The sequence below is a fragment of the Macaca thibetana genome, chromosome 4 (genome assembly GCF_024542745.1).
Source record: "Macaca thibetana thibetana isolate TM-01 chromosome 4, ASM2454274v1, whole genome shotgun sequence".
Classification (NCBI taxonomy): domain Eukaryota; kingdom Metazoa; phylum Chordata; class Mammalia; order Primates; family Cercopithecidae; genus Macaca; species Macaca thibetana.
In genome coordinates, this window is record NC_065581.1 from 148,800,900 (window position 1) to 148,817,584 (window position 16,685).

Consider the following 16,685-nt stretch of genomic DNA (forward strand, 5'->3'; position numbering starts at 1 on the left):
TAATCTAAAGATGATTTAAAATAAACAGGAGGATGTGCATGGGTTATATACAAATGCTACACTATTTTGTACAAGGGACTTGAGTATCCATGGATTTTGTATCCATAGAGGGTCCTGGAACCAATCCTCCACAGATACTGAGGGATATTTCTTGAATGGTTGAAAGTAAATATATTAAGGAGTAGATGGTGACCCTGAGGGTATTAGTTAAATAGGGCCCAAAACTTGACAAGGAGGGTCACTGAAAAGTGAGTTGCAGAGTTTTAAAAGCAAACTGTGACCACTGAATATACAAGTTCACTTATCACCAGTATCAATAATTTTATCACACCAAGTTTCTCACATAATATTCTCCTAGCAAAACAAACTATAAAAAAAATGTACTCAAAGTACCATAAGTAAACTCATGCACATCACGCATGCATGCCCATACACTTACCATCTGACTTTAATTCCACAGTAACACATTCTATTTGGTCTTAGGTATCTTTCCTTAGCTCAAGGGTTAGGGCTACCTACATTCTAAAAGAGAGCATCACTTCCTGTCTTTTAAGTCAGTATGTTCTTATCTTCTGTTGATTATCCCAGAAAGTCTAATGGTCAGCTTCAGTCATCAGATCATTTCAGTGTTGTAGGGCAGGGGTCCCTAATCCCTGGACCATGGACTGGTATCAGTCCATGTCCTGTTAGGAACTGGGTCACACAGCAGGAGGTGAGCAATGGGAGAGCAAGTGAAGCTTCATCTGTATTTACAGCTGCTCCCCATTACTTGGATTACTGCCTGAGCTCCACCTCCTGTTAAATCGTCAGCATCTAAGTTGAGGAATCTAAGTTGCATGCTCCTTATGAGAATCTAATGCCTGATGATCTGTCATTGTCTCCCGTTACCCCTAGATGGGACCATCTAGTTGCAGGAAAACAATCTCAGCGTTCCCACTGATTGTGCATTATGGTAAGTTGTATAATTATTTCATTATTACAATGTAATAATAATATAAATAAAGTGCACAATAAATGTCATGCACTTGAATCATCCTGAAGCCACCCACCCTGACGCCTGTCCGTGGAAAAATTTTCTTCCAAGAAACCAGTCTCTGGTGCTAAAAAGGTTGGGGACTCCTGTTGTAGGGAATGTGTGAGGTAGTTGTTCAGCTCATTCAGAATAAAAGCCAGAGTGCTTATAGTGGTCCAAAGGCTTACATAATCACATAATCAGTCCCCAACCCCTTTATCTCTCTGACTTCATGGCCTACTTCTGTCTCCTAATTCGCCATTCTCAGACCACCCTGATTAACCCTTCACGCCTTCAATCTTTGCTCAAAGTTTGCGTTTCATGAAGGCAACAGCTCTCCATTCTCCAGCCTTTCTAATGCTTCTTGGGGTGCTCTCCTTTTTCTTTTTTTCATAGTATTAATCTTCTCCTTACATACCCAATTATTTATTTATTTATTTATTTATTTATTTATTATTTATGCCTGCTCTTTTTTCCTCCTCTTCCCCCTAGAATGTAAGCTCCACAAGGACAGAGTTTTGGTTTTGCTTCATTGACGTATGCTAGAACATGCCCAAATGTATCAGGCACTCAATAAATATTTGTTGGTTTAAGTGAATGAAATAATAATGAAATCCTACGAATTAACAGGAAGAAGACTAAATATAAAAAATCGGCAAAAGGCTTGAATAGGCGTTTCATAAAAGAGGATATCCAAATGACTAGAAAAGAGATTTATAGATGCCTAAAGCCTGTAATGATTGGGGAAATGTCAATTGAAACCACAATGAGAGATACCATTACATATTCCCCTGACAAAAAGTAAATGACTGGAAATACCAGCTGTTGCAGAAGTGAGAAGCAATGAGAACTCTTATAGTGGTATAAATCGATATAATCCTTTATATTTGATATGATACAGCAAACTGGAATATGTGCATACTCTCATGCTACCACTGATTCCCAGAAACACACTCTGAAGAAACACTTGCTCGTGTTTCTCAGAGTAGAAGTCCATGAATGTTCATACCAGCAGTGCTGATAAGAGCCAGAACTGGGAACCCAAGTGTCCATCAGCAGTTAAATGGACTACATTATGATATATTTGAACAATAAAACACCACACAGCAATCAAAATAAACAAATTGTCCTAGACAAAACATGGATTACTCTTTTAAAAACAAAAAGAATATCACAAAAAAATTATCAGAGCATGATTGTATTCATTTAAAGTTCAAAAACCAGCAAAACTAAGCATAGATAGTTTAGGAATGTACTCTTATGTGGTAAAACTATGAAAAAAGAAATAAATGATCACTTCTCACTTCCAGGTGGAAAGAGTTGGAATTGTGAAGGGATGTATGAGGCAGGGGTTGCTGGGGTGCTGGAAATGTACATTTCCTTCCACTCTTTGGTGGTTACAGAGATGTTTGCTTTGTAATCATTATTAAATTGTACCTAAATGTTTCACATACTCTTCTCTGTGGTTCATATCTCATAATTTTTAAAATGACAATAAATTGCCTGATCTTGTAGGATATTCCTTTCATTTGGAACTTCTTAATATTCTAGTCCTTGTGGCAAACAGTCTTGAAAGAATATTCCCTTTTTTGATTTGGATCTTTTTAAAAATTATTTTATGTATGTATCTATTTATTTAGAGACATGTCTTGTTCTGCCACCCAGGCTGGAGTACAGTGGCGCAATAATAGCTCACTGCTACCTCGAACTCCTGGGATCAAGTGATCCACCCACCACAGCCTCCAGGGTAGCTGGTACTACAGGTGCACAGCACCACACCCAGATAATTTTTTTTTTTTTTTTTTTTGGTAGAGATAAGATCCTGCTATGTTTCTCAGGCTGGTCTCAGAATTCCCGGTCTTAAGCAATTCTCCTGCCTTAGCTTCCCAGAGTGCTGGGATTATAGGCATGAGACACTGTACCAGCCTGGATTTCGGTCTTTTTCACTGGATAAGAATATAATACGATCAATTCCACAGTCCTTACATTGCAATTTACAAGAGACATTTCATAAGTAGGTAATGAAGAGAAAGGGACAAAATTAAGTCAACTAAAGGCTTTGCTTTTGGGATAGGCTCAGTGTGTGAAGTGTGCTAGGCACTCAGTGGGAGTGCACTGCTGTCAAAACAGGCCCTGGCTACTGCTGCTGGGGCTGACTCAGAGAGGGAGGGTTTCTCCATCTTCTGTCTTGGGAAGAATAATTTATTGTAGGCCACCTGGTAGATAAGATGCAGGATGCTGTGAAATTTAGAGTTCCAAGATGTTTTTCAGCCAGAGACATTTGAGTATTTGGCAAATTCTATTTTCAGATACTCCCCTCAGGACTTGCTTCTTTAGTTCATTGAGCATTGATATTTCTAGCCACGGCTTTGGATAAAGCAAGGAGGCCATTCTTAATCTTATGCCTTGCAAGTTTATTATCTTGCCAGTATTCAATAAAATGTAGAATCATCTCTTATAACAATGTGGTTGTTTTCCAGCAGATATTAACAGCAGATTCTGCATCTGAATCTCTTTAAAGGTTAAGGGTTCAGGACAGCATAAAGCTGGGGGTGATGATGAAGAATCATTTGGTAAACAAGCACATAAATACATACTGAGTATAGAAATGTTTCTTTAGCCCACGATGCAGCCTGTTTGGGCCAGGCCCAGACGAGTGGTGATTTCTGCCAAATAGCAGTGACCTTGTTCCCACCAAGAAATAACTTACTGCGTCTCAGTCTCACCATGTTTATTCAAAGTGGTCTTTGCTATTAGTAGTTGTTGAGTTTCAAGATAAAATGTCAAATATTGAATGTCACTAAGGATATCCGTATCTCTTCTGCCCACAACGCACATGGGCTAGGAAGGGAAAAATCTGAGCCAGTAACAAAAACAGCCAGTAGCCACATTAAACTACATCATCTGGGGAGCATCCGTACCCTACCTTTGGTTTTGCCTTTATTGACATGTAACTTTGGATTAATAATGTAACCTCTTTAACTTTCGATTCATTGTTTGTAAATGTGAGTGAGGTGTTTCATGGGTATCCTGGAAACTTGTGAAAATGAAATGAAAGATGCAAAACTGCTTTGTTGACTGTAAAACTCTACACCAGAGTAACGTTACTTATAGAATTTTTCTAATTATACATTTAATATTTATTATTCATTACAACAACCCCAAAGATCAAAAGTGCATGAAATTAAAAAAATTCCTGCACCAATCTTCGTCTTCAGAAGGGACCACATTTGACAATTTCGTGCTTACCTTTCTACACTTTATGAATGTGTGTGCATGTGTGTGGGGGCTGGTGGGTGGGGTTAACAAAAAAGGGATAATATCCTACTAACCAGTAAAATACTATGTAGCAATTTTTCTTTTTTTGAGAAGGAGTCTCGCTCTGTCGCCCAGGCTGGAGTACAGTGGCGCGATCTCGGCTCACTGCAAGCTCCGCCTCCCGGGTTCACGCCATTCTCCTGCCTCAGCCTCCTGAGTAGCTGGGACTACAGGCACCCGCCACCACGCCTGGCTAATTTTTTGTATTTTTAGCAGAGACGGGGTTTCTCCGTGTTAGCCAGGATGGTCTCGATCTCCTGACCTCGTGATCCACCCGCCTCGGCCTCCCAAAGTGCTGGGATTACAGGCGTGGCAATTTTTTTTAATGAAGTAAATTGTCACATGATGACATGGAATAATGATATTTTATGTGTAAAAGTTACAGAACAACATTTATCATAGTGTTTATGCAGACACAGAGTTCATACATGGCTACTTCTGAGAAGAATATATTGCAAAGGAATGAGGTAATTTTATTTTATTTCTCACCATTCTCCACCATTACGATTTTTTTCTTAAGCACATATATTTTCACAATAATTATTAAAGACTGTGCAAGAGGAGGTGGAACATGAATCAACAAAATAGAGACAATATGTTACTACTGAAGATGCAAGTATAAGTTATGCAACATTAAAAAATGTTTTGAAAGGGAAGAATGTACAAAAAGATATTGGAGGCTGGGCGCAGTGGCTCACATCTGTTATCCCAGCAGTTTGAGAGGCTGAGGTGAGGAGATTACTTGAGCCCAGGAGTTCGAGACCAGCCTGGGCAACATGGAGAAACCCTATTTCTACGAAAAATACAAAAATTAGCTGGGCAAGGTGGCACATGCCTGTGGTCCCAGCTACTCAGGAGGCTGAGGTGGGAGGATCACTTGAGCCAGGGAGGCAGGGTTTGCAGTGAGCCAAGATCTTGCCACTACACTCCAGCCTGGGTAAGAGTGAGATCCTGTCTCAGAAGAAAAAGGAAGAAGAAATTGGAAAATGAAATAAAGGAAGTAAAAATGAAAGTAGGCAGGATATTTTCAAAAGCATTCTTTTAGGGAATGAAAAAAAAAAACTGATCATGCTGTTTCTGCTGCCAACTTTCTTGTTACACATGACTCTCAACAACAGGATATTCCGCCCTGAAGCTTAGTTCTCTTTAACGGCCTTATGCAGGCAAGGTAAACAGAAACCAGCATAAGCGTTTGCCAAAAGAGGAAAAAGGGCTAAATAAGACCAGTGCTCAATTATTTTATAAAGTTTTTGTATATCATTTTTTAAAATTCAGAAAACAGCCATAAATTTGGGGAATGGACAGGAGTGACAAGCTAATGGAAGACAAGGATCGCTGAAAAGTCCTGGCATTATAAAGTTACAGAATTTTATCTGTAGATAGAATTGCTCTCACCAAATCTTTAGAGCCTTTCTATCAATAAATCCTGCCACGTCTATGTACAAAGTCTACCCTGAATCTATCTACTTTTTCCATTTTGGTCCCCATCCACTCAGTTCAAGTTCACTCCCACCTATTTCCACTGCAGTGGCCTCCCAATTAGTCTCTCTACTTCTACACTGGCTCTCCTGCTTCCCATGTCATTCCTTTTCTCTCAAGAAAAGCAAACTGTCTTCCTAAAATGCTCATATGATGAAAACCAAAATCCTTCTCTTGGTTTCCAGGCATTGCACACTCAGTCCCTTGCTCATTTTTTCAGTCGCCTTTCAGGTTTCCAACTCTGCTAACATCTTTTTCACCCTAGTCTTTGCACATACTGTTCCTTCAGTATGACTGAAATGCTCCTTCTTGCTACCCTACAGGATTCAGTTTTTAAAAAGCTTCCCCAAATCCCTTCTCCCCTAATCTAAATCAGGTCGCAATTTGCATTTGTTTGTATGGTATTGGTTTTATCTGTATGACTGAAATGCTCAGGGTACTTTCAGAATGACTGAAATGCTCGTTCTTGCTACCCTGCAGGATTCAGTTTTTAAAAAGCTTCCCCAAATCTCTTCTCCCCTAATCTAAATCAGGTCACAATTTGCAATTATTTGTATAGTATTGGTTTTATCTGACTTCCCAACTCTGTTGAAGCTCCGTAACAACACTTGGAGGCTCATAAAACCATCCTCTCTACTTTTGTGTTTATTTTAAATTTACCATAACATATAAGTTTTAACACTTTCCCTCTGATCCTATAAACTAAAAACAACAGTTGTTGCCTGCAATTCTTAACTACTTTTTCTAATTCCATATTTTAAAAAGTTTATTTTCCTTTTCATGATTAATTTATTATTGTAACCCCATTAGAGTCACAAAATGCTCTAATTTTTGAATGCCCACAGCAGGTTCGGCTAGAAGCCCAATGTGCCATCCATAGTGCTATAGAACCAGTTAGAATGCCATAATCTTAAAGTTCCTAACAAGATGTTGTAGGCAAGAAAATGAACTTGAAATTAACATCAGATAACCTAAAGGAAATGTCTGAAGTTCAATTGTTCTGTCACTGTTTTTGCTCCAAAAGTCTTTTATTTGAAAAGGACTCTAGAACAAGGATATAAGACTTATTTTAGATGAATAAATATAAGACTTACTTTGGATGAATCATTTTCTTTTTTTGTTTGTTTGTTTTAAATAATATTATAAAGAGGTTAAGCTCTATATTTTAATTTCATATATAAAATTCCACAATTTGGAAGAAAAAAAGCAGTCCTAAAAATATCAATGTTTATTTTTTCATAAAGCAATAATTCAAAATGACTTTTTTTTCTATTCATTCAGAAGGTCATAACTCAGGAGTGCTGTTTATACTAGATGAATCTACAAAGCCAAGAACAGGAATCACTGTATCTCCTTCAGTAGACCTGATACTGTGAGTCTTCTCTTTTCTGTTAACATATTTGTGCAACATGCTGTAGTACGGGTCCTTCTGATTGAAAGTATACAGTGATGAAATTTGCTGCCACTCTTTAACGCTCGGAGTGTTACATTCTTTCGGATGGGAGCCCTCAAAGAAACATTTAACATTCTCTTTTGCCAATTCAGTTGCATGCTCTGTGGCTTTACTTTTAAGGATCTGCTGCTCCTGTTCCAAATAGATTTTCCAGAATTTCAGCTGCAGAAAACTAACTGGAGACAGGCATCGGCTGACACATGTAAAAATCAGAAGGACGATAATAACAGCTGCTATCAAGATCCAGCCCAACACCTTAAGAAAACACAAAATAGTAATTTAGTTACTTTTTTTTTTTTTACAAGAAATTTAAAAATGCTCAAATAAAGCTTCAACTACTCTCCAGTTACGACGATGAACAAGCAACAGTTTTAGGTCTTAATTCCTTAAGAGTAAGGTGTCGCAGTAACCTCCCTCGACCCCCAGTACAACTGCTTGCTTGAAAGGTCAACTCTAGTCCAAGTTATGCACTGTGATTCTGCCCAGGGAGGAGCCCATACCACTCCCTTAGAACTCAAAACGTGGAACTTCTGCAAATCCTGGGAAAGAAGTGTTCATTTTAAAGAACTTCTGAGCTTTCTAAGTCCAGATGCAATGTGGGGTGCTGGCTTTACAGCCAGACAGACCCATTTTATTGTATAGACGCCTTTAATTGTAACAATTCTTCTGCTTTCCACTGACTGGGCAAACTACTTAGACTCAGTGAAGTCGCTATATAGTGGAGATATGAAACTACACTTGTAATGGCAAAACCGCTGTTGTGAGGCGTAAAAATAATGCAGGCGGTCAAGGGCCTAGCGCAATATCTGGCACAGAGTAGGTGTGCCCACTCTCACTCCCACTTTCCACGATTCATGTACAGTGGCACATACTACAGGAATGCTTTTTTCTCCTTTTCATGCGTTTTATTTAGATATTCGTTTGACGGCAAATTAGATGCAAGGAGCCATTCTAGATTTTCTTAGGCATTGAATATCTGGAGAAAAGTCACCGACTTTTCCCTCACCCCAGACGCCCAGCGAAATCTCGGCCCCTCGGCTCTCCCCAAACGCCCCCAGTGCCAGCGGCAGACCTGCGACTGAGCCTTCAGATCCTTCAGGAGGTCCTGCACGTCCGACGCCTTGGCCTCGTGGCAGGGCACCAGCGGCAGCTCCGCGGCGCAGTTGTGGTCGCGGTCGAGGCACAGGCGCTGCGCTAAGACCGCACTCCCGCTGGCCGCGCACTCGTAAAAGGCGCCCCCGAGCAGCGCCACGGCCACCCAAGTGAGGGGCGCGAGCGCGGCGGCCGCGCTGAGCTGCGCGCACACCAGGGAGCCGCGCAGCCCAGATCCGCAACTCGCGCGGGCTCTGCAGCCGCAGCCGGTGATCAAGCGCCACGTGCGTGCGCTCAGCACATAGCCCAAGAGGAAGAGCGCGAGCGCCGGCACCAGCAAGAAGACCAGGCCGTAGGGCAGGTTCCAGGCGGCGCTGCACGGGCACTGGAACACCACGGTGGAGAAAATGCGCTCCCCGCCTGCCGTCAGCAGGGTCACCAGGCCGTAGCCCAGGGCGCTGTGGTGCTTGAGGTGCAGGTCCAGCACTGCCCGAAACTTCTCCATGAGCCTCGTCCCCCGGGACGTCGCGGACAGGCCCTGATCCTTCTGCCTCTTCGCTGTCCTGCTTGTCAAATGGTTTTGGTGGACTGGGGACCGGGGCTTTCCACTCTGCGAGAAGCAACTCTTTTAAAAGGGAAGAGGGCTTCTCAGACCTTCCTAAAGTTTCACTTTCTCATTTCAGCCACACCAGTTCTGGTTAACGAAGAGAACCAGGCAAACAGACACCCCCTGGACCCTTGACCTCTCTGGCGCCCACCCCGTTCCAAAGGCAGAGGCACCAGTTATCTTCCTCCCCCAATTCAAGAACTCTGACAGAAGATTGACCTTGTTCCTTTGTTACCACCAATCTGACAACGAACCAGGAAACTACCTTCTTGACCCACAGCCACCAGTTGGGAAAACTGGGAAATACCAGATTTTCCTCTATTGCAGCCACCCTAGTCACTAAGCCAGATCACAGTAAAACCAAATAATTATCGAAAAACTGACTACTTACGGGAAACATTATTCAAGGACAAATTTCTGGTTCCTCCTTCATAAGCTAAATCATAGCAAAGTCCAGCTCAAGTTCTGGTACTTCTATAACGTGCGGCACGCTTTCTGTCTCCCTCCTGGACAGAACCACCAGCCTAGTTCACACTGACTCTTCTCTCCTCTACCTGATCTCCTTCAGGGCATTAGAGCAAATATACTGTATTGATTTACTCATCAATACAATGTCATTTTCTTTCAGGTATGTCATAACATGGTCAGTGTTATAGGAGGGTAAAATTCTGACTCTGACCACCAAGCTGATCAGCACAGAAGGGGATACATGATTGTTCAAAGAATACTAGTTGAACCCAAAATTGCAAACTGCAGCTACATCTATCTAATGTTGTTGTTTCCTCCACCTTCAGTTTTCTGAAGGCAGCATTGTTCTGACACAAACACTGTAACCACTTTTGTGATATTGAGTCTTACTCTGTGTGACTCCAGAGTAGGTTACAGTGAGCTGAGGTCTGCTTGAAAGAACATGGAGTTTGAAGTCAAGCACATCGTGTCTGTGGTGTATTTAACAAGTATGCCCCTCTGAGACACAGCATCCTTATTTGTAAAAGAAGGATAACAGTGCCCACTTTTCAAGATTATTGATATGAGTAGATTGAGCAGCATATGTAAAGTGTCTTTACCTATAGGGTATGTCTGTTAAATGAATGCTCAGTGTGAGAGTTTACCCCTTACAATGCAATTTGAGGAATAGACAACAAATAATTACATTGTACATAACTTAACAATCTTGATGAATACTGAATTTTGAATTTTAAACCGTGGATCAATTCAGTGGGTAGTATTAAGTGACTCAATATGACTCTGCTACCTTAAGAGAATTGGTGTACACCTTAGCTGTCTGCTTCACCACAAGCAGGGTATCTGGATATGGAGCTTGGGCGGGCAGTTCACAATGAAATGGTTCTTATTGGTGCCCATCCACTAGGCTTGCCTTATTTTATCTGGGAAGAATAGGTAGCCCGTGGAACCAAATGAATTGTTAGAGAAGGGACAAGAAATTTATTATTATTTTCTTAGTCTAACTTGCCTTCTTAACTACTCTCCCTCCAACACCACCAGCAGGGTGCCTAGCATAGTGCCAAAAGCTGTCATTCCATAGTGGTGTGGTAAATAGATATCTTTTTCTGTGTGTTTAGAGGCTAACCCCAGATGAGGGTCTTCATGGTCATGCAGGAAAGTTGGAGCCCTCTTCTCTGAGTTTAGACCAGATACTACCAGGCTTCCTGTCAACTTGCAGCAAAGTTGCATGTTTGAAGCAAATCACTTCTGCTATGACCATTATCTTTGTAATTTTTCATCTCCCAATATAAACTTCTTCCCTTGTGCCTTGAGTAACTCTCCTCCTACTGCTGCACTCTTCTTCACCTCTACCATAATACTCTATTGTGTCCTCTCTCCTCCACCCTTCCCATATTCCATCATGCACGAACATCAGTATATCCACAACCTTTGTGCAGATGGCTTTATCCAAATCTCCTCTAACTGAAACCTAATAAAAATGCACCCTTCTGTCTTCTTGAGTGAGATTAATTTATTCTCCCACATCTCTCAAACCAAGAGGGATGGCTGGCATTTTCCTGGTTACCTACTGATAGCCATCCCAGGGTTTTACCACTGTGCTGTAATAGTTTATCATCCACTAAGGCTCAATCTAATCAGCACCATCTCCTCCTTCACCTCATTCCTATGGTCTGGTTTTGTTCCCTTCATTTATTAAGACTCTAATGAAGTCCATCACCTTCTCTTCTCTGGCTTCTGTTATTTAGTCAATGATTTGTTTGAAATATGTTTACTTACAGAAACTTTAATCTATCAGCCCCCTCCCCCAAATAGATTAATTCGTTTGTTAACCAGTTATTAATTAGTTCATTTGTTCATTCAGTCATTCATTTAGATGTTTAATAAACACTCAGAACATGTCAGGTATCTATCAAAAGTACTTGGAATTGCTGGATACAACAAGGAAGAAGACACAGGTATCCAGCCATCTTTGAACTTATAGTAGAGATGATATAGTAAATGGAGAGAAAGGGTTCTGAAGATTATGCACAGGATAAATTGGAGTTAGAGAGTGTCCTGAAAGAGCCTCTATGAGAAAATGACATTTAATCTGAATGAGTCTGGGGTACAAAGGAGCTTGGTTGGAAAGAAGGCCAGAGTGATGGGAGCATTGAGAATGACAGGCAAGTTGGCACATCATGAGGCCAAAGCTGCAGGTTGGAAGGTCAGGTTTAGGTGCTTCATAGACCAGAATATGTAGTCTGAAATTCTGCCTCTGAAACTTATCACAGACTGAGCTGCATCCTGACATTGTGAGCTTCTGTCTCTAAACACCCCTTCCTGGGTTTGCTGTTTTTGTACTCTCCTAAACACAAATCTCCCAGATGCAATGATCATTCAGAACTTAGCACAGGTTTCTATAATTGAGAGTCCAGGATTTGCCTGCCAGCCTGAATGTTTCCCCAGCATCTGGCTTTGAGTCTAGTACCTTGCCATCCACTCCCACCTCCACTGGATTGACTGGTTCTAGCTCTTGGTCTATTGAAGATTCCCAGTCCTCCATACCCAGCTCTGTTCTGAGAGGATATTGCTCAGAAGTTCAGCCCTTAGTGGAAATTGACTGACACCCTAATGGTGTGGAGAGGTTGACTAAATAATATTTTAAACGTCTTTACACTTTTGAAAGGCTGTGATTTGCTTTAGCTGTTAAGAAATGAGTAGTAGAATGTCGTCAACAAAGCCTGAATCCTGTCCTCTTGCTCTCCTCCCTGGACAGCATGAGCTTCACCACTTGCTCCGCCTTCTCCACCAACTACCATTCCCTGGGCTCTGTCCAGGCACCCAGCTTCATCGTCCGGCTGGTGAGCAGTGTGGCCAGTGTCTATGCAGGCACCAGGGGCTCTGGTTCCTGGATCTCTGTGTCCCGTTCCACCAGCTTCTGGGGCGGCATGGGATCTGGGGGCCTGGCCGTGGGGATGGCCAGGGGTGTGGCAGGAATAGGAGGCATCCAGAATGAGAAGGAGACCATGCAAAGCCTGAATGACTGTCTGGTCTCCTACCTGGACAGAGTGAGGAGCCTGGAGACTGAGAACTGGAAGCTGGAGAGTAAAATCCAGGAGCACCTGGAGAAGAAGGGACCCCAGACCAGAGACTGGAGCCATTACTTCACGACCATCAGGACCTGAGGGCTCAAATCTGCGCAAATACTGTGGACAATGCCCGCATCGTTCTGCAGATCAGCAGTGCCTGTCTTGCTGCTGATGACTTCAGTGTCAAGTATGAGACAGAGCTGGCCATGTGCCAGTCTGTGGTGAGTGACATCCATGGGGTCCACAAAGTCACTGATGACACCAATGTCACTCAACTGCAGCTGGAGACAGAGATTGAAGCTCTCAGAAAGGAGCTGTTCTTCATGAAGAACCAACCGCAAAAAGGAAGTAAAAGGCCTACAAGCCGAGACTGCCAGCTCTGGGCTGACTGTGGAGGTAGAAGCCCCCAAATCTCAGGATCTTGCCAAGATCATGGCAGACATCCGGGCCCAATATGACAAGTTGTCTGGGAAGAACTGAGAGAAGCTGGACAAGTACTGGTCTCAGCAGATTGAGGAGAGCACCACAGTGGTCACCATGCAGTCCACCGAGATTGGAGCTGCTGAGATGACACTCACAGAGCTGAGACATATAGTCCAGTCCTTGGAGATCGACCTAGACTCCATGAGAAATCTGAAGGCCAGCTTGGAGAGCAGCCTGAGGGAGGTGGATGCCGCTATGCCCTGCAGATGGAGCAGCCCCATGGGACCTGATGCACCTGGAGTCAGAGCTGGCACAGACCCAGGCAGAGGGACAGTGCTAGGCCCAGGAGTACGAGGCCCTGCTGGACATCAAGGTCAAGCTGGAGGCTGAGATCACCACCTGCCAATGCCTGCTGGAAGATGGTGAGGACTTCAGTCTTGGTGATGCCCTGGACAGCAGCAACTCCATGCAAACCATCCAAAAGACGACCATCTGCCAGATAGTGGTTGGCAAAGTGGTGTCTGAGACCAATGATACCAAAGTTCTGAGGTATTAAGCCAGCAGAAGTAGGGGACCCTTTGGGGAGCAGGAGGCCAATAAAAAGTTCAGAGGTGGAAATAAATAAATAAATAAATAAATGAGTAGTTGAGTCTCACATTAAGCACAGTGTAAAGCCAATGGTTATGGGTTCTCTTTGGTTTCCTTTAACTGTATAGTACTTTGTTTTTCAGCACTATCATTTTCAATGTCAGCAATGGGTTTCAGAAACCACAGAGCATTTCTTGGAAAAGAAACTTCTTGAAAGGAAATGCACATACCCACTGTGAATCTGAAAGTGTCTTGCATTTGTCTTCATGTGTGCTAGTTCTCAAACATTGTTCTCTGCAGCTTTCATAAGAATGCAGACTAACGGCATGACCCTGCTTGGAATATGACTGCTAGATTCTAATACAACATTAGTCTTGGCCCCAAGACCTTCCAAAAGGAGTAAAATCAAATTAGGATTCAAATATCATAGGTAACATGTGCAAGAAGAAATGCCAGATGCCAAATTAACAAGTTAGTTTACAAAATCTGACACTCCTACTCTTAAAGGGAATATCTTTCTGAATGTTAAAATTTGTGGATGTATTGCTCATATTAGATAACATATTTGAAAATCTGGAACATGCTATTATCTTGACGTATTTCAAATGTTTATAAAAGTTTTTCCAACGGAAGTGTAAAGCAGAAGGAGGGAAAGATCAGACTCTTTCCTTGGCACAGAGCCGTCATTTGTTAAATGGCAATCCCATGACATTTCCAAAAAAATCTCTTTAAAGATTTTTATTCCTCTCTTAGCATGAATTTCCTACGCCTATCACAAAAGTTTTAGTATTTAGTGATTAACACACTAATTTTTTTTCTTGCAGCAGATGGTTATTTTAACTCTGTTAAAAGAAAAACCATAGCCACATTAAATTTAACAGAGTTTAATTGAGCAAAGAATGATTCATGAATCTGGCAGCCTCTTGAGCCAGAGTAGGCTCAGAGAGAATCCCGTGGAAAACTTACAGACAGAAAAAGGAAAGTGACGTATGAAAAACGGAAGTGAGGTATGGAAACAGCCTGGTTGGTTACAGCTTAGCGTTTACCTTGTTTGAATACAGTTTGAACAGTTGACCCCCTTTGATTGGCCAAAACTTGCTGACTGGCACAACAGTAGGTTACAGTCTGCTTACATTGCAGAGAAACCTTTAGGCTGAACATGAAATACGTAAGGAGGCAGCTTTAGGCTAAACTTGATTTAACAACTTAGAGAACCTAGATCTGGCCAAGTCTCTGCTGACATCATCATTGCTACTATTGTTGTTGTCACTGCCATCATCAACATCATCTGATACTCAGAGGCTATTAAAGGTCCTAGTTAGTTTTCCCTCTGTGCTTTTTACGACCTATGTCTATTAGCAATTTTGGCGAAATAATGTTTGCTCATTGTCTTAGTCTTTCAGTCTGCTATAACAAAATACTTTAGACTGGGTAATTTATAAACAAAGAATTATTTCTCACAGTACCGAAGGCTGAGAAGTCCATGATCAAGATGCTAGCGGATTTGGTGTCTGGTAAAAGCCTATTCCTCATAAATGGCAACTTTCCTGTGTCTTCACATGGTGGAAGAGACAAGGCACCTCCCTTCAACCTCTTTTGTAAGGGCACTAATCCCATTCATGAGAGTGAAGCCCTCATGATTTAATCACTTCTCAGCAGGCCTCACCTCTTAATACTATCATATTGGATATTAAGTTCCAACATAAGACTTTTGGGGGGACACCAACATTCAGACCATAGCACCCATCAAATCAAATTGTTATTTCAAAGGTGAGAGAGAGAGACACAGAGACATAGAGATAGCCACAATATATATCCACAAATTTATACACCCACAATATATATCCAGAATATATCCACAAATTTTAACATTCAGAAATATATTCCTTTTGGGATTAGGAGTGTCAGATTTTGTAAATTAACTTGTTAATTTTGGCATCTAGCATTGCATCTTGCCCATGATACCTAAGATATTTGAATCTTAACTTGATTTGACTCTCTTTGGAGGGTCTTGGGGCCAAGATTAATGCTGTATTACAATCTAGCAGTCATATTTCAAGCAGAGTCATGCCATTAGTCTGCATTATTATGACAGCTGCAGAGCACAATGTGTGATAATGTGTGATACAGCATTTATCATCACAAGCCCAGCTCTCTTGAACTCAAATTTCCTTTACTAATTTATGATATGTGATCAGAGATATGAATTTCCAAAGACAACAATCATAAATAACAAACAAGATTAAATAATAAGAATGAAGAAAATTGAAATAATTTAATAAAACAAAATTTTTAGTTCTTCAAATTATAGATGACACTATTATAAAATCTCAGAAACTTAAATGAACTCTATGGAGAGCATAAACTCTCATGGAAGAGCTTCCCAAAAAGAATGCATCACTTGAAACTTGCTAAATCGTCAAGTTGTAGGGTACTATTTAAATAAATTATGTAGTATTTATGCACAGAGTACAAAGTAGATCCATACCATTGAGGTAGATCTGTATGTGCTGGTATGGATGAAAAGACATGGAAGACATACTAATTGGAAAAGATAAGCAAGAACATTTCAAGCAATTCATTTGTATACGAAAGGAAATTTACTTTGCAAGAAAGCAGAAGAATGGAATCATGTCTTGGAAAGTACTGTGGCTATTGACAAATATAGCTTGGAACTGTGGCTATTGACAAATACAGCTTGCAGCAATCAAAAAGATAAGGAGCTTACTAAAATTTGGGAGAAATTTACAGTCAAAGAAATCACAAGCCCAAGTAGACCTATGGTCTTCTGACATTACATAAGTAGGACACGCACTAAGAGAATTACACAGTTCCCAAGACAAATATATGCCCATTAGTACATGACAAAGGAAGATAACAGAAAACCCTCCAGAGGGTGGAGTCCTGAAAATCAAGGAACATTTCTGTATACTCAAGGTAGGGACTTTTATGGCTTTTGCCAAGTGGTAATTTAGTAAGCTTCTTATTTCTTTGATTCCAGTAAACCGTATTTGCCAATATCCACCATTCTTTCCAAGACATGGTTCTCAGATATACTCTGTCATTTTGCTTTCTTGCCCCATCCTCCGTGTCTCTCTCTCTCTCTCTGTCTCACTCTGTCCCTCTTTCCCTGGTCCTCCCATCCACCCCACCTTCCTCTGTCTCTTCCTCCCTCTC

The 16,685-nt window shown here is 41.5% G+C and overlaps 1 protein-coding gene and 1 pseudogene across 1 annotated transcript; one reads left to right on the forward strand and one right to left on the reverse strand.

Moving 5' to 3' along the window:
• Positions 1-7,031: 7,031 nt before the first annotated feature.
• CALHM6 (calcium homeostasis modulator family member 6) lies at positions 7,032-9,110 on the reverse strand. Its single transcript, XM_050786628.1, has 2 exons — positions 8,335-9,110; positions 7,032-7,517 (listed from the first exon to the last, which is right to left on the reverse strand). The coding sequence occupies exons 1-2, from the start codon at positions 8,857-8,859 to the stop codon at positions 7,095-7,097; spliced, it is 948 nt and encodes a 315-aa protein (XP_050642585.1). The 5' UTR covers positions 8,860-9,110; the 3' UTR covers positions 7,032-7,094.
• A 3,045-nt stretch (positions 9,111-12,155) lies between these two features.
• On the forward strand, positions 12,156-13,476 carry LOC126952208 (keratin, type I cytoskeletal 18-like; annotated as a pseudogene).
• Positions 13,477-16,685: the final 3,209 nt, after the last annotated feature.